This window comes from Mastacembelus armatus, chromosome 14 (assembly GCF_900324485.2).
Source record: "Mastacembelus armatus chromosome 14, fMasArm1.2, whole genome shotgun sequence".
NCBI classification, from domain to species: domain Eukaryota; kingdom Metazoa; phylum Chordata; class Actinopteri; order Synbranchiformes; family Mastacembelidae; genus Mastacembelus; species Mastacembelus armatus.
In genome coordinates, this window is record NC_046646.1 from 24,028,816 (window position 1) to 24,048,554 (window position 19,739).

A 19,739-nucleotide genomic window follows, 5' to 3' on the forward strand; every position below is an offset into this window, starting at 1 on the left:
CCCACCTGGAGACTTTCTATCCCGAACACAAAGTGAAGCCAGTCAGGTGTTTAGGAACAAACTGAGCCGGCGTGGCCGACAGAGTCTCTTTACTGACGCAGCATCTGGACCTTCAGAGGCTCAGCTGGATCCTACAGAGCAGCTCCAGAGTCGCCCAGTGGAAAAACACCAGGACCCCAGTCAAAGTCTGTTCCTCTGTCCAACACTGTCACATTGATGACAGGTCAGAGATACAGAACAGCTTCATGCACAGGTCAGACACTGTTCTACTCTGCTCAGGGATGAGACCAGACTGATGGGAACAAAGACTTTTTATTGACAACTTACATCTGATTCATTAAGGCCAGTGATTTGATAAAGTAGTTGATTCTAAATGTTGTCAGAGACAGTTACAGTTATATGTAACATCTGTCAGCTACACAGTCACATAACAAACCAAACAGCGTCAGGCTGAGCTGCACAGTTTTCACCAGAAGAACCAAAATCAGACTGAGGTTCTCTGTGACGTGACTGACGTTAGTGGACCTGCTCTTACTCTGTGTTTGCAGGTTTGAGATCTGATTTCTGCTGGAGAGGCAGCTCCTTCTCCAGAGGTGCAGGATAGTTGGGCCATAAACCTTTAACAATCTCTTCAGCCTGCACAAACTCTTCGAAAGTTACACAATTTGGGATGTTTGCATTTTTTTCACAATCACAGAACTTGAGGTTGTTTCTCAGTCGGTCCGGACCAAACTCCAGCACCTGGAACAAAAACAGATCTAATGCAGGATCTTTGGATAAAATACGATGAGGATGCAGAGCTCGACCGTTAGCAGGGGCAGCTGCAGCTGTACTGTGATGTTCAGATACAGAAAAACACATTTGCTTATTGTAACATGTTTCTCTCGTCCCTTCGATGACTTAGCAAATACCCTTAATGTTTTTCCTTTGTCACCATCAGACTAAAAATGGGGGTGTGGAGGCTTCATCTGTCTATAAAGAGAGAAGATGGAGCAGAGATGGTACCTTTCCTTCCTCCATGTGCAGAGCGACGGCCACATGATCCCAAACATAAAACTCACAGTCTTTCACAGTCAGCTCCCGAACCTCCATCAGGTTTTCATCAGGTCTCTGGATCAACTCATACCTGACAGAAACAAACATTTAAAGAGGTAAATGGTTAAAATACGGTTGAATTTGTTCAGTTCGTGTGTTTGTTTCATAGTAAGTCCAGCCCCAGTTGGTCAGTGTGTGGTGAAGATGAACTACCAGACTGAGGCACCAACATGGAAGAAAAAGGCTGCAAACAATAAACATGGAGGTAAACAAAATGTAAATAATGCTGAACCTGGAATAGTTAAAACCAGCTTTGGAAATGGGTCAGGAAGGAAAAGAACTGATTTGTTTCCTGGATCCAGATTGAGATTTATTTTTTTAGTAGTGAAAAGTAACTAAGTACAATTCAGAGGTATTTGTACTTTACCTGAGTATTTCCATGGAGTATTTCCATGTAGTACTACATTCTTGGACTTCACTACATGTCAGAATCAAACCTTGTACTTATTCCTGCTCTACATGTATCTGATAACTTTAGTTCCTTTTCATAATCAGATGGATCCAACAAAATACAGATTGATCATCAAAGTTTATTGATCCCAACAGTATATAAAGTACTTCAAATTAGAAGTATATAAGGTAGTTAACGTCAGCTACCCAGCGGTATATAAAGTACTTCAAATTAGAAGTATATAAGGTAGTTAACGTCAGCTACCCAGCGGTATATAAAGTACTTCAAATTAGAAGTATATAAGGTAGTTAACGTCAGCTACCCAGCGGTATATAAAGTACTTCAAATTAGAAGTATATAAGGTAGTTAACGTCAGCTACCCAGCGGTATATAAAGTACTTCAAATTAGAAGTATATAAGGTAGTTAACGTCAGCTACCCAACGGTATATAAAGTACTTCAAATTAGAAGTATATAAGGTAGTTAATGTCAGCTACCCAGCGGTATATAAAGTACTTCAAATTAGAAGTATATAAGGTAGTTAACGTCAGCTACCCAGCGGTATATAAAGTACTTCAAATTAGAAGTATATAAGGTAGTTAACGTCAGCTACCCAGCGGTATATAAAGTACTTCAAATTAGAAGTATATAAGGTAGTTAACGTCAGCTACCCAGCGGTATATAAAGTACTTCAAATTAGAAGTATATAAGGTAGTTAACGTCAGCTACCCAGCGGTATATAAAGTACTTCAAATTAGAAGTATATAAGGTAGTTAACGTCAGCTACCCAGCGGTATATAAAGTACTTCAAATTAGAAGTATATAAGGTAGTTAACGTCAGCTACCCAGCGGCATATAAAGTACTTCAAATTAGAAGTATATAAGGTAGTTAACCTCAGCTACCCAGCGGTATATAAAGTACTTCAAATTAGAAGTATATAAGGTAGTTAACGTCAGCTACCCAGCGGTATATAAAGTACTTCAAATTAGAAGTATATAAGGTAGTTAACGTCAGCTACCCAGCGGTATATAAAGTACTTCAAATTAGAAGTATATAAGGTAGTTAACGTCAGCTACCCAGCTGTATATAAAGTACTTCAAATTAGAAGTATATAAGGTAGTTAACGTCAGCTACCCAGCGGTATATAAAGTACTTCAAATTAGAAGTATATAAGGTAGTTAACGTCAGCTACCCAGCGGCATATAAAGTACTTCAAATTAGAAGTATATAAGGTAGTTAACCTCAGCTACCCAGCGGTATATAAAGTACTTCAAATTAGAAGTATATATGTTTTTCTTATTGATTCTTATTTAATGAGGCGTCTTGTGCTTTTATTGCAGCGGTGCAGGTCAGTCTGGTCTCACCTGTGTGTCTTACACATGGCCTCAGGCCTCCAGACGAAGCGTCCGTCTTTGTAAACACAGACGGCGTTCGGGTCGTCAGTCAGCTCAGGATACTCTGAGAACAGCTCCTGATTGACCGGACTGTGGACCAGCACAACATACATCACTTCCTGTTTGTACAGGACGGTCTTGTACACCCACATGACAGGTTGAGCACCAGAGCAACACTGGGGACAACAAAAGGATTTGGTTAAACTTTTCTCCAACACAGTGTGAGGGGTCATCCAGCAGGGACAATAAGTGATTTGTTGTTTCTTTTCTCTTGTAACTTGTGTGAACTGGCCCTTTAACCTGTCAGTTCACAAACACACTGTTGAACTAAATACTCTGGCACTGTGTCCCTGCTTCCTGTCACAGTAAAGGTGCTGACAGACCTGCTGCCTGTAGGCCTCCAGCAGCTCCTCCAGGGGGAAGGTGAAGCGGTAGGAGCCCAGCCTGGAGGTCTCCTTGAAGGCTGGGGAGGTGGCAAAATTCCACAAGAAGCTCTGCTGCCCCTGGGCCTGCTCCTGTGTCTGGTCTGGGTAGGTTTCCTCCAGGAGCCTCTGCTCAGCTGATGTTATATCATCAGGACCAACAGCCAGACTCCACCACAGCAGCTTTTGAGAGTTATCTGGGTCCTTGAAGCCACCTTCCTCTTGGATGCCACGCAATCCAGCTTGATCTGTGTCATGTTTCAGGTGAGACACATGAATCTCTGGTCGAGGGTACGTGGGGATGATGTTGGTTTTTTCTAGGTACTGGTTTCTCAAATGTTGAGCCCTCTGTCTTAAATCATTTATCTTCAGGTGGAAACCTTCAACATAATTTTCCTTGTGTCCTCTCCTGTTTGTTCGTTCCTCCATGGTCAGATGGAAAAGGATGTAGATTAAAAGTTTGTAGTGTCAGAAATATCTGCTCACTGTCCTCTGGTTCTGAGTCCACAGATGTCTGAGCTCTAACAGGTGAGTTGCAGCATTTAAATATAAACCACACCCATTTCCTTCTTTCAGGAGACACTTCATTGTTCTGAGAAACATCATTTGACTCATCACAAGTCAAATTTCATTCACCCAGGCAAATATCATGAATGACAACAGGACTGAATGATAGTTTTTACAGTACGAAACACCCTCTGTCCTCAGACCCTTGGAAAAGGAAAAACTCTCCCAAAACAAAACGTTTGGAAGAAAAATGAGAAAAGCAAATGAGGATGGATCCTCCATTTTTAATTGTCTTCTCCTTGTTTTCCTATGTTGTAACTTCCTTCTCGCTCTGACGTGTTTTGCACTGGGTCTTATGAGCTGACGCCAGGAATCAGAACTGAAAGTAAATTTAGAGACATTCACTGTAAAACAGGTTTAACTGGTTCAACCTCAAATGTTTCTACCAACTTAACAATGAGAATTGACTAAAAACAGAAATAACAACAAAACACCTGGAGCCAGACAATTAAAACTAATACAAAAATAACATGGAATAAAATAATAAGCTGTGATGAGCGATGGAACGAAGTCACTGGCCTGGAGTCTCCAAACTGTGGAGGTTCTGACTCTAAAAACTGGCTCATCTCTACGTTTGAGACACACCTGAAATGTTTTGATGTTTTAACTGCAGCTTCTCTGACACACGTTGAATCTATGACAGACTCTTCACATTAGCTTTGGACACATTGTTCATATGGAAAAACTCGTCACACCAACATTACGTCAAAGTTTCCATAACCAGGAGAAACTGCATTAGAGGAATCATCATGAAAATATACTGAGAGTCTCACGTTTAAAAATAATGCAAGTTACCCCCTACACAGTGCTGCCTCATTATGGACCTAGATTATATTAGGTTATTATTATTGATGTAAAATTATAGCAGCATTTTAATGGTGTTGGACAGCCACTTCTCCAAAAGTGTCAGGAAAGTGTCTCTAAACTTCAGCCTCTGACTGGATGAAGCCGAACAAGTTCAGACCCACCTGGAGACTTTCTATCCCGAACACACAGAGAAGCCAGTTGGTTCTTTAGGAACAAACTGAGCCGGCGTGGCCGACAGAGTCTCTTTACTGACTCAGCATCTGGACCTTCAGAGGCTCAGCTGGATCCTACAGAGCAGCTCCAGAGTCGCCCAGTGGAAAAACACCAGGACCCAGTTTCAGCAAATGAAAGTCTGTTCCTCTGTCCAACACTGTCACATTGATGACAGGTCAGAGATACAGAACAGCTTCATGCACAGGTCAGACCCTGTTCTACTCTGCTCAGGGATGAGACCAGACTGATGGGAACAAAGACTTTTTATTGACAACTTACATCTGATTCATTAAGGCCAATTATTTGATAAAGTAGTTGATTCTAAATGTTGTCAGAGACAGTTACAGTTATATCTAACATCTGTCAGCTACACAGTCACATAACAAACCAAACAGCGTCAGGCTGAGCTGCACAGTTTTCACCAGAAGAACCAAAATCAGACTGAGGTTCTGTGTGACGTGACTGACGTTAGTGGACCTGCTCTTCCTCAGTGTTTGCAGGTTTGAGATCTGATTTCTGCTGGAGAGGCAGCTCCTTCTCCAGAGGTGCAGGATAGTCGGGCCATAAACCTTTAACAATCTCTTCAGCCTCCTGAAACCCTTGGAAAATGAGATCTTTTGCAATTTTTACATCGTCTTCATCACAGAACTTGAGGTTGTCTCTCAGTCGGTCCGGACCAAACTTCAGCACCTGGAACAGAAACAGAACTAATGCAGGATCTTTGGATAAAATACGATGAGGATGCAGAGCTCGACCGTTAGCAGGGGCAGCTGCAGCTGTACTGTGATGTTCAGATACAGAAAAACACATTTGCTTATTCTAACATGTTTCTCTCGTCCCTTCGATGACTTAGCAAATACCCTCAATGTGTTTCCTTTGTCACCATCAGACTAAAAATGGGGGTGTGGAGGCTTCATCTGTCTATAAAGAGAGAAGATGGAGCAGAGATGGTACCTTTCCTTCCTCCATGTGCAGAGCGACGGCCACATGATCCCAAACATAAAACTCACAGTCTTTCACAGCCAGCTCCCGAACCTCCATCAGGTTTTCATCAGGTCTCTGGATCAACTCATACCTGACAGAAACAAACATTTAAAGAGGTAAATGGTTAAAATTCAGTTGAATTTGTTCAGTTCGTGTGTTTGTTTCATAGTAAGTGCAGCCCCAGTTGGTCAGTGTGTGGTGAAGACGAACTACCAGACTGAGGCACCAACATGGAAGAAAAAGGCTGCAAACAATAAACATGGAGGTAAACAAAATGTAAATAATGCTGAACCTGGAATAGTTAAAACCAGCTTTGGAAATGGGTCAGGAAGGAAAAGAACTGATTTGTTTCCTGGATCCAGATTGAGGTTTTTTGTTTTATAGAAGTGAAAAGTAACTAAGTACAATTCAGAGGTATTTGTACTTTACCTGAGTATTTCCATGGAGTATTTCCATGTAGTACTACATTCTTGGACTTCACTACATGTCAGAATCAAACCTTGTACTTTTTCCTGCTCTACATTTATCTGATAACTTTAGTCCTTTTTCAGAATCAGATGGATCCAACAAAATACAGTCTGATCATCAAACGTTATTGATCCCAGCAGTATATAAAGTACTTCAAATTAGAGTATATAAGGTAGTAAAACGTCAGCTACCCAACAGTATATAAGTACTTCAAATAGAAGTATATAAGGTAGTTAACGTCAGCTACCCAGCGGTATATAACGTACTTCAAATTAGAAGTATATAAGGTAGGTTACGTAAGCTACCCAGCGGTATAGAAAAGTTACTTCAAATTAGAGTATATAAGGTAGTTAACGTCAGGCTACTCCAACAGTTATATAAAGTACTTCAAATTAGAAGTATATACGGTAGTTAATGTCAGCTACCCAGCGGTATATAAAGTACTTCAAATTAGAAGTATATAAGGTAGTTAACGTCAGCTACCCCAGCGGTATATAAAAGTACTTCAAATTAGAAGTATATAAGGTAGTAACCTCAGCTACCCAGCGGTATATAAAGTACTACTTTCAAATTAGAGTAATATAAGGGTAGTTAATGTCAGCTACCCAAACAGTATATAAAGTACTTCAAATTTAGAAGTATAAAGGTAGTTAATGTCAGCTACCCAACAGTATATAAAGTACTTCAAATTAGAAGTATATAAGGTAGTTAATGTCAGCTACCCAGCGGTATATAAAGTACTTCAAATTAGAAGTATATAAGGTAGTTAATGTCAGCTACCCAACAGTATATACTAGTACTTCAAATTAGACAGTATATAAGGTAGTAATGTCAGCTACCCAGCGGTATATAAAGTACTTCAATTTAGAAGTATAATAAGGTAGTTAATGTCAGCTACCCAGCCAGGTATATAAAGTACTTCAAATTAGAAGTCTATAAGGTAGTTAACGTCAGCTACCCACGGTATATAAAGTACTTCAAATTAGAAGTATATAAGGTAGTTAACGTCAGCTACCCAGCGGTATATAAGTACTCTAGAAGTATATAAGGTAGGTAACGTCAGCTACCCAGCGGTATATAAAGTACTTCAATTAGAAGTATATAAGGTAGTTAACGTCAGCTACCCAGCGGGATATAAAGTACTTCAAATTAGAAGTAATAAGGTAGTTAACGTCAGCTACCCAGCGGTATATAAAGTACTTCAAATTAGAAGTAATAAGGTAGTTAACGTCAGCTACCCAGCGGTATATAAGTACTTCAAATTAGAAGTATATAGGTAGTTAACGTCAGCTACCCAGCGGTATATAAACGTACTTCAAAATTAGAAGTATATAAGGTAGTTAAAGTCAGCTACCCAGCGTATATAAAGTACTTCAAATTAGAAGTATATAAGGGTAGTTAACGTCAAGCTACCCCGCGGTATATAAAGTTACTTCAAATTAGAAGTATATAAGGTAGTTAACGTTCAGCTACCAGCGGTATATAAAGTACTTCCAAATTAGAAGTATATAACGTAGTTAACGTCAGCTACCAGCGGTATATAACGTACTTTCAATTAGACGTATATAAGGTAGTTAACGTCAGCTACCCAGAAGGTATATAAAGTACTTCAATAGAAGTATAAGGTAGTACGTCAGCTACCAGCGGTATATAAAGTACTTCAAATTAGACGTATATAAGGTTAGTTAGACTACCCAGCGGTATATAAAGTACTTCAAATTAGAAGTATATAAGGTAGTTAACGTCAGCTACCCAGCGGTATATAAAGTACTTCAAATTAGAAGTATATATGTTTTCTTATTGATTCTTATTTAATGAGCGTCTTGTGCTTTTATTGCAGCGGTGCAGGTCAGTCTGGTCTCACCTGTGCGTCTCACACATGGCCTCAGGCCTCCAGACGAAGCGTCCGTCTTTGTAAACACAGACGGCGTTCGGGTCGTCAGTCAGCTCAGGATACTCTGAGGACAGCTCCTGATTGACCGGACTGTGGACCAGCACAACATACATCACTTCCTGTTTGTACAGGATGGTCTTGAACACCCTCATGACAGGTTGAGCACCAGAGCAACACTGGGGACAACAAAAGGATTTGGTTAAACTTTTCTCCAACACAGTGTGAGGGGTCATCCAGCAGGGACAATAAGTGATTTGTTGTTTCTTTTCTCTTGTAACTTGTGTGAACTGGCCCTTTAACCTGTCAGTTCACAAACACACTGTTGAACTAAATACTCTGGCACTGTGTCCCTGCTTCCTGTCACAGTAAAGGTGCTGACAGACCTGCTGCCTGTAGGCCTCCAGCAGCTCCTCCAGGGGGAAGGTGAAGCGGTAGGAGCCCAGCCTGGAGGTCTCCTTGAAGGCTGGGGAGGTGGCAAAATTCCACAAGAAGCTCTGCTGCCCCTGGGCCTGCTCCTGTGTCTGGTCTGGGTAGGTTTCCTCAAGGAGCCTCTGCTCAGCTGATGTTATATCATCAGGACCAACAGCCAGACTCCACCACAGCAGCTTTTGAGAGTTATCTGGGTCCTTGAAGCCACCTTCCTCTTGGATGCCACGCAATCCAGCTTGATCTGTGTCATGTTTCAGGTGAGACACATGAATCTCTGGTCGAGGGTACGTGGGGATGATGTTGGTTTTTTCTAGGTACTGGTTTCTCAAATGTTGAGCCCTCTGTCTTAAATCATTTATCTTCAGGTGGAAACCTTCAACATAATTTTCCTTGTGTCCTCTCCTGTTTGTTCGTTCCTCCATGGTCAGATGGAAAAGGATGTAGATTAAAAGTTTGTAGTGTCAGAAATATCTGCTCACTGTCCTCTGGTTCTGAGTCCACAGATGTCTGAGCTCTAACAGGTGAGTTGCAGCATTTAAATATAAACCACACCCATTTCCTTCTTTCAGGAGACACTTCATTGTTCTGAGAAACATCATTTGACTCATCACAAGTCAAATTTCATTCACCCAGGCAAATATCATGAATGACAACAGGACTGAATGATAGTTTTTACAGTACGAAACACCCTCTGTCCTCAGACCCTTGGAAAAGGAAAAACTCTCCCAAAACAAAACGTTTGGAAGAAAAATGAGAAAAGCAAATGAGGATGGATCCTCCATTTTTAATTGTCTTCTCCTTGTTTTCCTATGTTGTAACTTCCTTCTCGCTCTGACGTGTTTTGCACTGGGTCTTATGAGCTGACGCCAGGAATCAGAACTGAAAGTAAATTTAGAGACATTCACTGTAAAACAGGTTTAACTGGTTCAACCTCAAATGTTTCTACCAACTTAACAATGAGAATTGACTAAAAACAGAAATAACAACAAAACACCTGGAGCCAGACAATTAAAACTAATACAAAAATAACATGGAATAAAATAATAAGCTGTGATGAGCGATGGAACGAAGTCACTGGCCTGGAGTCTCCAAACTGTGGAGGTTCTGACTCTAAAAACTGGCTCATCTCTACGTTTGAGACACACCTGAAATGTTTTGATGTTTTAACTGCAGCTTCTCTGACACACGTTGAATCTATGACAGACTCTTCACATTAGCTTTGGACACATTGTTCATATGGAAAAACTCGTCACACCAACATTACGTCAAAGTTTCCATAACCAGGAGAAACTGCATTAGAGGAATCATCATGAAAATATACTGAGAGTCTCACGTTTAAAAATAATGCAAGTTACCCCCTACACAGTGCTGCCTCATTATGGACCTAGATTATATTAGGTTATTATTATTGATGTAAAATTATAGCAGCATTTTAATGGTGTTGGACAGCCACTTCTCCAAAAGTGTCAGGAAAGTGTCTCTAAACTTCAGCCTCTGACTGGATGAAGCCGAACAAGTTCAGACCCACCTGGAGACTTTCTATCCCGAACACACAGAGAAGCCAGTTGGTTCTTTAGGAACAAACTGAGCCGGCGTGGCCGACAGAGTCTCTTTACTGACTCAGCATCTGGACCTTCAGAGGCTCAGCTGGATCCTACAGAGCAGCTCCAGAGTCGCCCAGTGGAAAAACACCAGGACCCAGTTTCAGCAAATGAAAGTCTGTTCCTCTGTCCAACACTGTCACATTGATGACAGGTCAGAGATACAGAACAGCTTCATGCACAGGTCAGACCCTGTTCTACTCTGCTCAGGGATGAGACCAGACTGATGGGAACAAAGACTTTTTATTGACAACTTACATCAGATTCATTAAGGCCAATGATTTGATAAAGTAGTTGATTCTAAATGTTGTCAGAGACAGTTACAGTTATATCTAACATCTGTCAGCTACACAGGCACATAACAAACCAAACAGCGTCAGGCTGAGCTGCACAGTTTTCACCAGAAGAACCAAAATCAGACTGAGGTTCTGTGTGACGTGACTGATGTTAGTGGACCTGCTCTTACTCTGTGTTTGCAGGTTTGAGACCTGATTTCTGCTGGAGAGGCAGCTCCTTCTCCAGAGGTGCAGGATAGTCGGGCCATAAACCTTTAACAATCTCTTCAGCTTCCTGAAACCCTTGGAAAATGAGATCTTTTCCAATTTTTGGTGTTCCTGCATCACAGAACTTGAGGTTGTTTCTCAGTCGGTCCGGACCAAACTCCAGCACCTGGAACAGAAACAGAACAAATGCAGGATCTTTGGATAAAATACGATGAGGATGCAGAGCTCGACCGTTAGCAGGGGCAGCTGCAGCTGTACTGTGATGTTCAGATACAGAAAAACACATTTGCTTATTCTAACATGTTTCTCTCGTCCCTTCGATGACTTAGCAAATACCCTCAATGTGTTTCCTTTGTCACCATCAGACTAAAAATGGGGGTGTGGAGGCTTCATCTGTCTATAAAGAGAGAAGATGGAGCAGAGATGGTACCTTTCCTTCCTCCATGTGCAGAGCGACGGCCACATGATCCCAAACATAAAACTCACAGTCTTTCACAGCCAGCTCCCGAACCTCCATCAGGTTTTCATCAGGTCTCTGGATCAACTCATACCTGACAGAAACAAACATTTAAAGAGGTAAATGGTTAAAATTCAGTTGAATTTGTTCAGTTCGTGTGTTTGTTTCATAGTAAGTGCAGCCCCAGTTGGTCAGTGTGTGGTGAAGACGAACTACCAGACTGAGGCACCAACATGGAAGAAAAAGGCTGCAAACAATAAACATGGAGGTAAACAAAATGTAAATAATGCTGAACCTGGAATAGTTAAAACCAGCTTTGGAAATGGGTCAGGAAGGAAAAGAACTGATTTGTTTCCTGGATCCAGATTGAGGTTTTTTGTTTTATAGAAGTGAAAAGTAACTAAGTACAATTCAGAGGTATTTGTACTTTACCTGAGTATTTCCATGGAGTATTTCCATGTAGTACTACATTCTTGGACTTCACTACATGTCAGAATCAAACCTTGTACTTTTTCCTGCTCTACATTTATCTGATAACTTTAGTTCCTTTTCAGAATCAGATGGATCCAACAAAATACAGTCTGATCATCAAACTTTATTGATCCCAGCAGTATATAAAGTACTTCAAATTAGAAGTATATAAGGTAGTTAACGTCAGCTACCCAACAGTATATAAAGTACTTCAAATTAGAAGTATATAAGGTAGTTAACGTCAGCTACCCAGCGGTATATAAAGTACTTCAAATTAGAAGTATATAAGGTAGTTAACGTCAGCTACCCAGCGGTATATAAAGTACTTCAAATTAGAAGTATATAAGGTAGTTAACGTCAGCTTCCCAGCGGTATATAAAGTACTTCAAATTAGAAGTATATAAGGTAGTTAACGTCAGCTACCCAACAGTATATAAAGTACTTCAAATTAGAAGTATATAAGGTAGTTAACGTCAGCTACCCAGCGGTATATAAAGTACTTCAAATTAGAAGTATATAAGGTAGTTAACGTCAGCTACCCAGCGGTATATAAAGTACTTCAAATTAGAAGTATATAAGGTAGTTAACCTCAGCTACCCAGCGGTATATAAAGTACTTCAAATTAGAAGTATATAAGGTAGTTAATGTCAGCTACCCAACAGTATATAAAGTACTTCAAATTAGAAGTATATAAGGTAGTTAATGTCAGCTACCCAACAGTATATAAAGTACTTCAAATTAGAAGTATATAAGGTAGTTAATGTCAGCTACCCAGCGGTATATAAAGTACTTCAAATTAGAAGTATATAAGGTAGTTAATGTCAGCTACCCAACAGTATATAAAGTACTTCAAATTAGAAGTATATAAGGTAGTTAATGTCAGCTACCCAGCGGTATATAAAGTACTTCAAATTAGAAGTATATAAGGTAGTTAATGTCAGCTACCCAACAGTATATAAAGTACTTCAAATTAGAAGTATATAAGGTAGTTAATGTCAGCTACCCAGCGGTATATAAAGTACTTCAAATTAGAAGTATATAAGGTAGTTAACGTCAGCTACCAGCGATATATAAAGTACTTCAAATTAGAAGTATATAAGGTAGTTAATGTCAGCTACCCAACAGTATATAAAGTACTTCAAATTAGAAGTATATAAGGTAGTTAATGTCAGCTACCCAGCGGTATATAAAGTACTTCAAATTAGAAGTATATAAGGTAGTTAACATCAGCTACCCAGCGGTATATAAAGTACTTCAAATTAGAAGTATATAAGGTAGTTAACGTCAGCTACCCAGCGGTATATAAAGTACTTCAAATTAGAAGTATATAAGGTAGTTAACGTCAGCTACCCAGCGGTATATAAAGTACTTCAAATTAGAAGTATATAAGGTAGTTAACGTCAGCTACCCAGCGGTATATAAAGTACTTCAAATTAGAAGTATATAAGGTAGTTAACGTCAGCTACCCAGCGGTATATAAAGTACTTCAAATTAGAAGTATATAAGGTAGTTAACGTCAGCTACCCAGCGGTATATAAAGTACTTCAAATTAGAAGTATATAAGGTAGTTAACGTCAGCTACCCAGCGGTATATAAAGTACTTCAAATTAGAAGTATATAAGGTAGTTAACGTCAGCTACCCAGCGGTATATAAAGTACTTCAAATTAGAAGTATATAAGGTAGTTAACGTCAGCTACCCAGCGGTATATAAAGTACTTCAAATTAGAAGTATATAAGGTAGTTAACGTCAGCTACCCAGCGGTATATAAAGTACTTCAAATTAGAAGTATATAAGGTAGTTAACGTCAGCTACCCAGCGGTATATAAAGTACTTCAAATTAGAAGTATATAAGGTAGTTAACGTCAGCTACCCAGCGGTATATAAAGTACTTCAAATTAGAAGTATATAAGGTAGTTAACGTCAGCTACCCAGCGGTATATAAAGTACTTCTAATTAGAAGTATATAAGGTAGTTAACGTCAGCTACCCAGCGGTATATAAAGTACTTCAAATTAGAAGTATATAAGGTAGTTAACGTCAGCTACCCAGCGGTATATAAAGTACTTCAAATTAGAAGTATATAAGGTAGTTAACGTCAGCTACCCAGCGGTATATAAAGTACTTCAAATTAGAAGTATATATGTTTTTCTTATTGATTCTTATTTAATGAGGCGTCTTGTGCTTTTATTGCAGCGGTGCAGGTCAGTCTGGTCTCACCTGTGCGTCTCACACATGGCCTCAGGCCTCCAGACGAAGCGTCCGTCTTTGTAAACACAGACGGCGTTCGGGTCGTCAGTCAGCTCAGGATACTCTGAGGACAGCTCCTGATTGACCGGACTGTGGACCAGCACAACATACATCACTTCCTGTTTGTACAGGATGGTCTTGAACACCCTCATGACAGGTTGAGCACCAGAGCAACACTGGGGACAACAAAAGGATTTGGTTAAACTTTTCTCCAACACAGTGTGAGGGGTCATCCAGCAGGGACAATAAGTGATTTGTTGTTTCTTTTCTCTTGTAACTTGTGTGAACTGGCCCTTTAACCTGTCAGTTCACAAACACACTGTTGAACTAAATACTCTGGCACTGTGTCCCTGCTTCCTGTCACAGTAAAGGTGCTGACAGACCTGCTGCCTGTAGGCCTCCAGCAGCTCCTCCAGGGGGAAGGTGAAGCGGTAGGAGCCCAGCCTGGAGGTCTCCTTGAAGGCTGGGGAGGTGGCAAAATTCCACAAGAAGCTCTGCTGCCCCTGGGCCTGCTCCTGTGTCTGGTCTGGGTAGGTTTCCTCCAGGAGCCTCTGCTCAGCTGATGTTATATCATCAGGACCAACAGCCAGACTCCACCACAGCAGCTTTTGAGAGTTATCTGGGTCCTTGAAGCCACCTTCCTCTTGGATGCCACGCAATCCAGCTTGATCTGTGTCATGTTTCAGGTGAGACACATGAATCTCTGGTCGAGGGTACGTGGGGATGATGTTGGTTTTTTCTAGGTACTGGTTTCTCAAATGTTGAGCCCTCTGTCTTAAATCATTTATCTTCAGGTGGAAACCTTCAACATAATTTTCCTTGTGTCCTCTCCTGTTTGTTCGTTCCTCCATGGTCAGATGGAAAAGGATGTAGATTAAAAGTTTGTAGTGTCAGAAATATCTGCTCACTGTCCTCTGGTTCTGAGTCCACAGATCTCTGAGCTCTAACAGGTGAGTTGCAGTATTTAAATATAAACCACACCCATTTCCTTCTTTCAGGAGACACTTCATTGTTCTGAGAAACATCATTTGACTCATCACAAGTCAAATTTCATTCACCCAGGCAAATATCATGAATGACAACAGGACTGAATGATAGTTTTTACAGTACGAAACACCCTCTGTCCTCAGACCCTTGGAAAAGGAAAAACTCTCCCAAAACAAAACGTTTGGAAGAAAAATGAGAAAAGCAAATGAGGATGGATCTTTCAGTTTTATTTCTCTTTTCTTTTTTTTCCTATGTTGTAACTTCCTTCTCGCTCTGACGTGTTTTGCACTGGGTCTTATGAGCTGACGCCAGGAATCAGAACTGAAAGTAAATTTAGAGACATTCACTGTAAAACAGGTTTAACTGGTTCAACCTCAAATGTTTCTACCAACTTAACAATGAGAATTGACTAAAAACAGAAATAACAACAAAACACCTGGAGCCAGACAATTAAAACTAATACAAAAATAACATGGAATAAAATAATAAGCTGTGATGAGCGATGGAACGAAGTCACTGGCCTGGAGTCTCCAAACTGTGGAGGTTCTGACTCTAAAAACTGGCTCATCTCTACGTTTGAGACACACCTGAAATGTTTTGATGTTTTAACTGCAGCTTCTCTGACGCACGTTGAATCTATGACAGACTCTTCACATTAGCTTTGGACACATTGTTCATATGGAAAAACTCGTCACACCAACATTACGTCAAAGTTTCCATAACCAGGAGAAACTGCATTAGAGGAATCATCATGAAAATATACTGAGAGTCTCACGTTTAAAAATAATGCAAGTTACCCCCTACACAGTGCTGCCTCATTATGGACCTAGATTATATTAGGTTATTATTATTGATGTAAAATTATAGCAGCATTTTAATGGTGTTGGACAGCCACTTCTCCAAAAGTGTCAGGAACCAAAACAAAGAGCACCCGAAAAAGAACCCGAATGGTGTTCTGTTGTTGGACTTCTGTGCTAGTCACAGTTTGTCCATAACAAACACCATGTTCAAGCATAAGGGTGTCCATCAGTGCACATGGCACCAGGACACCCTAGGCCGGAGGTCAATGATCGACTTTGTAGTCGTGTCATCTGTCATCATGTCTTGGACACTCGGGTGAAGAGAGGGGCAGAGCTGTCAACTGATCACCACCTGGTGGTGAGTTGGATCCGCTGGCGGAGGAGGAAGCGGGACAGACTTGGCAGGCCCAAACGTACTGTGAGGGTCTGTTGGGAATGTTTGGCCGAACCCACTGTCAGAGGGGTCTTTAACTCACACCTCCGAGAGAGCTTCTACCAGATCCCGGGGGGAGGCTGGGGACATTGAGTCCGAATGGACCATGTTTTCCACCTCCATTGTCGACGCGGCGGCTGGGAGCTGTGGCCGTAAGGTTTCGGGTGCCTGTCGTGGCGGCAATCCCCGAACCCGGTGGTGGACACCGGAGGTAAGGGATGCCGTCAAGCTGAAGAAGGAGTCCTACCAAGCTTGGTTGGCTTGTGGGACTTCCGAAGCAGCTGACAGGTACCGCAGGGCCAAGCGTGCTGCAGCCCAGGCGGTGATGGAGGCAAAAACTCGGGTATGGGAGGAGTTCGGTGAGGCCATGGAGAAGGACTACCTGTCGGCCCCGAAGAAATTCTGGCAAACCGTCCGGCGCCTCAGGAGGGGGAAGCAGTGCTCTACCAACGCTGTTTACAGTGGAAGTGGTGAGCTGCTGACCTCGACTGGAGATATTGTCGGACGGTGGAAGGAATACTTCGAGGATCTCCTCAATCCCGTCAACACGTCTTCCATAAGGGAAGCAGGGGCTGGGGATTCGGAGGCTGATCCATCCATCAGCCGAAGTCACTGAGGTAGTTCGGCAGCTCCTCGGTGGCAAAGCACCGGGGGTGGATGAGATCCGTCCCGAGTACCTCAAGTCTCTGGATGTTGTTGGGCTGTCATGGCTGACACGCCTGTGCAACATCGCGTGGCGTTCGGGGACAGTACCCCTGGATTGGCAGACCGGGGTGGTGGTTCCTCTTTTTAAGAAGGGGGACCGGAGGGTGTGTTCCAACTACAGAGGGATCACACTCCTCAGCCTCCCGGGGAAGGTCTATGCCAGGGTGCTGGAGAGGAGGAACCGGCCGGTGGTCGAACCTCGGATACAGGAGGAACAATGCGGTTTCCGTCCTGGGCGTGGAACACTGGACCAGCTCTACACACTCTCGAGGGTGCTCGAGGGTTCATGGGAGTTTGCCCAACCAGTCCACATGTGTTTTGTGGACTTGGAGAAGGCATTCGACCGGGTCCCTCGTGGCATCCTGTGGGAGGTGCTCCAGGAGTATGGGGTCCGGGGCTCTTTGCTGGGGGCTATCCGGTCTCTGTACAAATGGAGAAGGAGCTTGGTTCGCATTGCCGGTAGTAAGTCAGACCTGTTCCCAGTACACGTTGGACTCCGGCAGGGCTGCCCTTTGTCACCGGTTCTGTTCATTACTTTTATGGACAGAATTTCTAGGCGCAGCCAGGGGCCGGAGGGAGTCCAGTTCGGGGACCACAGGATTTCATCTCTGCTTTTTGCAGATGATGTTGTCCTGTTGGCTCCATCGAGCCAGGATCTCCAGCGTTTGCTGGGGCGGTTTGCAACCGAGTGTGAAGCGGCTGGGATGAGAATCAGCACCTCCAAGTCCGAGGCCATGGTACTCAACCGGAAAAAGGTGGTTTGCCATCTCCAGGCCAGGGGAGAGATCCTGCCTCAAGTGGAGGAGTTTAAGTATCTCGGGGTCTTGTTCACGAGTGAGGGAAGGATGGAACGTGAGATTGACAGACGGATCGGGGCATCGGCAGCAGTAATGCGGTTGGTGTACCGGTCCGTTGTGGTGAAGAAGGAGCTGAGCCGGAAGGCGAAGCTCTCGATTTACCGGTCAATCTACGTTCCTACTCTCACCTATGGTCATGAGCTCTGGGTCATGACCGAAAGAACGAGATCGCGGATACAAGCGGCTGAAATGAGCTTCCTCCGCAGGGTGGCCGGGCGCTCCCTTAGAGATAGGGTGAGGAGCTCGGTCACCCGGGAGGAGCTCGGAGTAGAGCCGCTGCTCCTCCACATCGAGAGGAGTCAGTTGAGGTGGCTCGGGCATCTGTTTCGGATGCCTCCTGGGTGCCTTCCTGGGGAGGTGTTCCGGGCATGTCCCACCGGGAGGAGGCCCGGGGAAGACCCAGGACACTCTGGAGGGACTATGTCTCCCGGCTGGCCTGGGAACGCCTCGGTGTCCCCCCGGAAGAGGAAGTGTCCAGGGAGAAGGAAGTCTGGGTATCCCTGATTCGGCTACTGCCCCCGCGACCCGGCCCCGGATAAGCGGTAGAAAATGGATGGATATACCTTAAGCTGTAATGTAATAGAAGTAACGATTCCCACATTACTTACTGCTGAAGCATCTAGATTAGGCTTTTTAAGAAGAGGTTTTATAACAGCAGCTTTTAAGGTCTGGGGAAACTGCCCTGACTGAAGAGAACTATTGACAATCTGCAATACATCTGGAGCTAAGCTGTTAAAAACATTTTTTAAAAAATTTGTTTTTTACAGCATATCAAGGCAGCATCATGCTGCCTTGATATGCTGTATTGCTTGATGCTTGATGCTTGTACTGTCAGAAATATCTGCTCACTGTCCTCTGGTTCTGAGTCCACAGATCTCTCTAAATATAAACCACACCCATTTTCTTCTTTCAAGAGACACTTCATTGTTCTGAGAAACATCATTTGACTCATCACAAGTCAAATTTTATTCACTCAGGCAAATATCATGAATGACAACAGGACTGAATGATAGTTTTTACAGTACGAAACACCCTCTGTCCCCAGACCCTTGGAAAAGGAAAAACTCTCCCCAGAACAAAACGTTTGGAAGAAAGATGAGAAAATCAAATGAGGATGGATCCTCCATTTTTAATTGTCTTCTCCTTGTTTTCCTATGTTGTAACTTCCTTCTCGCTCTGACGTGTTTTGCACTGGGTCTTATGAGCTGACGTCAGGAATCAGAACTGAAAGTAAATTTAGAGACATTCACTGTAAAACAGGTTTAACTGGTTCAACCTCAAATGTAACTTCTGTCGACTTAATGATGATGGATAACTAAAATCAGAAATAACAATAAAACACCTGGAGCCAGACAATTAAAACTAATACAAAAATAACATGGAATAAAATAATAAGCTGTGATGAGCGATGGAACGAAGTCACTGGCCTGGAGTCTCCAAACTGTGGAGGTTCTGACTCTAAAAACTGGCTCATCTCTACGTTTGAGACACACCTGAAATGTTTTGATGTTTTAACTGCAGCTTCTCTGACGCACGTTGAATCTATGACAGACTCTTCACATTAGCTTTGGACACATTGTTCATATGGAAAAACTCGTCACACCAACATTACGTCAAAGTTTCCATAACCAGGAGAAACTGCATTAGAGGAATCATCATGAAAATATACTGAGAGTCTCACGTTTAAAAATAATGCAAGTTACCCCCTACACAGTGCTGCCTCATTATGGACCTAGATTATATTAGGTTATTATTATTGATGTAAAATTATAGCAGCATTTTAATGGTGTTGGACAGCCACTTCTCCAAAAGTGTCAGGAACCAAAACAAAGAGCAGATCTGGACCTCGGCTTCACTAGGACTCCAGCTGCTCAAGAGAGAACCCAGTGGGCTGTGTCTCTAAACTTCAGCCTCTGACTGGATGAAGCCGAACAAGTTCAGACCCACCTGGAGACTTTCTATCCCGAACACAAAGAGAAGCCAGTTGGTTGTTTAGGAACAAACTGAGCCGGC

The 19,739-nt window shown here is 42.4% G+C and overlaps 3 protein-coding genes across 3 annotated transcripts; all 3 read right to left on the reverse strand.

Moving 5' to 3' along the window:
• Window positions 1-348: 348 nt before the first annotated feature.
• LOC113143068 (uncharacterized) lies at window positions 349-4,160 on the reverse strand. Its single transcript, XM_026328529.2, has 4 exons — window positions 3,264-4,160; window positions 2,851-3,056; window positions 1,006-1,126; window positions 349-741 (listed from the first exon to the last, which is right to left on the reverse strand). Exons 1-4 carry the CDS (start codon window positions 3,729-3,731, stop codon window positions 532-534), a joined length of 1,005 nt encoding a protein of 334 aa, XP_026184314.1. The 5' UTR covers window positions 3,732-4,160; the 3' UTR covers window positions 349-531.
• A 979-nt stretch (window positions 4,161-5,139) lies between these two features.
• Window positions 5,140-9,515, reverse strand: LOC113143067 (uncharacterized). Its single transcript, XM_026328528.2, has 4 exons — window positions 8,619-9,515; window positions 8,206-8,411; window positions 5,844-5,964; window positions 5,140-5,579 (listed from the first exon to the last, which is right to left on the reverse strand). Exons 1-4 carry the CDS (start codon window positions 9,084-9,086, stop codon window positions 5,358-5,360), a joined length of 1,017 nt encoding a protein of 338 aa, XP_026184313.1. The 5' UTR covers window positions 9,087-9,515; the 3' UTR covers window positions 5,140-5,357.
• A 974-nt stretch (window positions 9,516-10,489) lies between these two features.
• On the reverse strand, window positions 10,490-14,892 carry LOC113143069 (uncharacterized). Its single transcript, XM_026328530.2, has 4 exons — window positions 14,328-14,892; window positions 13,915-14,120; window positions 11,199-11,319; window positions 10,490-10,934 (listed from the first exon to the last, which is right to left on the reverse strand). Exons 1-4 carry the CDS (start codon window positions 14,793-14,795, stop codon window positions 10,728-10,730), a joined length of 1,002 nt encoding a protein of 333 aa, XP_026184315.1. The 5' UTR covers window positions 14,796-14,892; the 3' UTR covers window positions 10,490-10,727.
• Between the last annotated feature and the right edge of the window lie 4,847 nt (window positions 14,893-19,739).

What these genes read in the sequence shown, in the direction of transcription:
- LOC113143068 (XM_026328529.2), bottom strand. Translation starts at nt 3,731, where the DNA reads ATGGAGGAACGAACAAACAGGAGAGGACACAAGGAAAATTATGTTGAA. An exon ending in TGGAGGCCTACAGGCAGCAG is followed by an intron (nt 3,057 to 3,263) that starts GTCTGTCAGCAC and finishes TGTTGTCCCCAG; the next exon opens with TGTTGCTCTGGTGCTCAACC. An exon ending in GCCATGTGTAAGACACACAG is followed by an intron (nt 1,127 to 2,850) that starts GTGAGACCAGAC and finishes TGTTTCTGTCAG; the next exon opens with GTATGAGTTGATCCAGAGAC.
- LOC113143067 (XM_026328528.2), bottom strand. Translation starts at nt 9,086, where the DNA reads ATGGAGGAACGAACAAACAGGAGAGGACACAAGGAAAATTATGTTGAA. An exon ending in TGGAGGCCTACAGGCAGCAG is followed by an intron (nt 8,412 to 8,618) that starts GTCTGTCAGCAC and finishes TGTTGTCCCCAG; the next exon opens with TGTTGCTCTGGTGCTCAACC. An exon ending in TGCACATGGAGGAAGGAAAG is followed by an intron (nt 5,580 to 5,843) that starts GTACCATCTCTG and finishes TTTCTGTTCCAG; the next exon opens with GTGCTGAAGTTTGGTCCGGA.
- LOC113143069 (XM_026328530.2), bottom strand. Translation starts at nt 14,795, where the DNA reads ATGGAGGAACGAACAAACAGGAGAGGACACAAGGAAAATTATGTTGAA. An exon ending in GCCATGTGTGAGACGCACAG is followed by an intron (nt 11,320 to 13,914) that starts GTGAGACCAGAC and finishes TGTTTCTGTCAG; the next exon opens with GTATGAGTTGATCCAGAGAC. An exon ending in TGCACATGGAGGAAGGAAAG is followed by an intron (nt 10,935 to 11,198) that starts GTACCATCTCTG and finishes TTTCTGTTCCAG; the next exon opens with GTGCTGGAGTTTGGTCCGGA.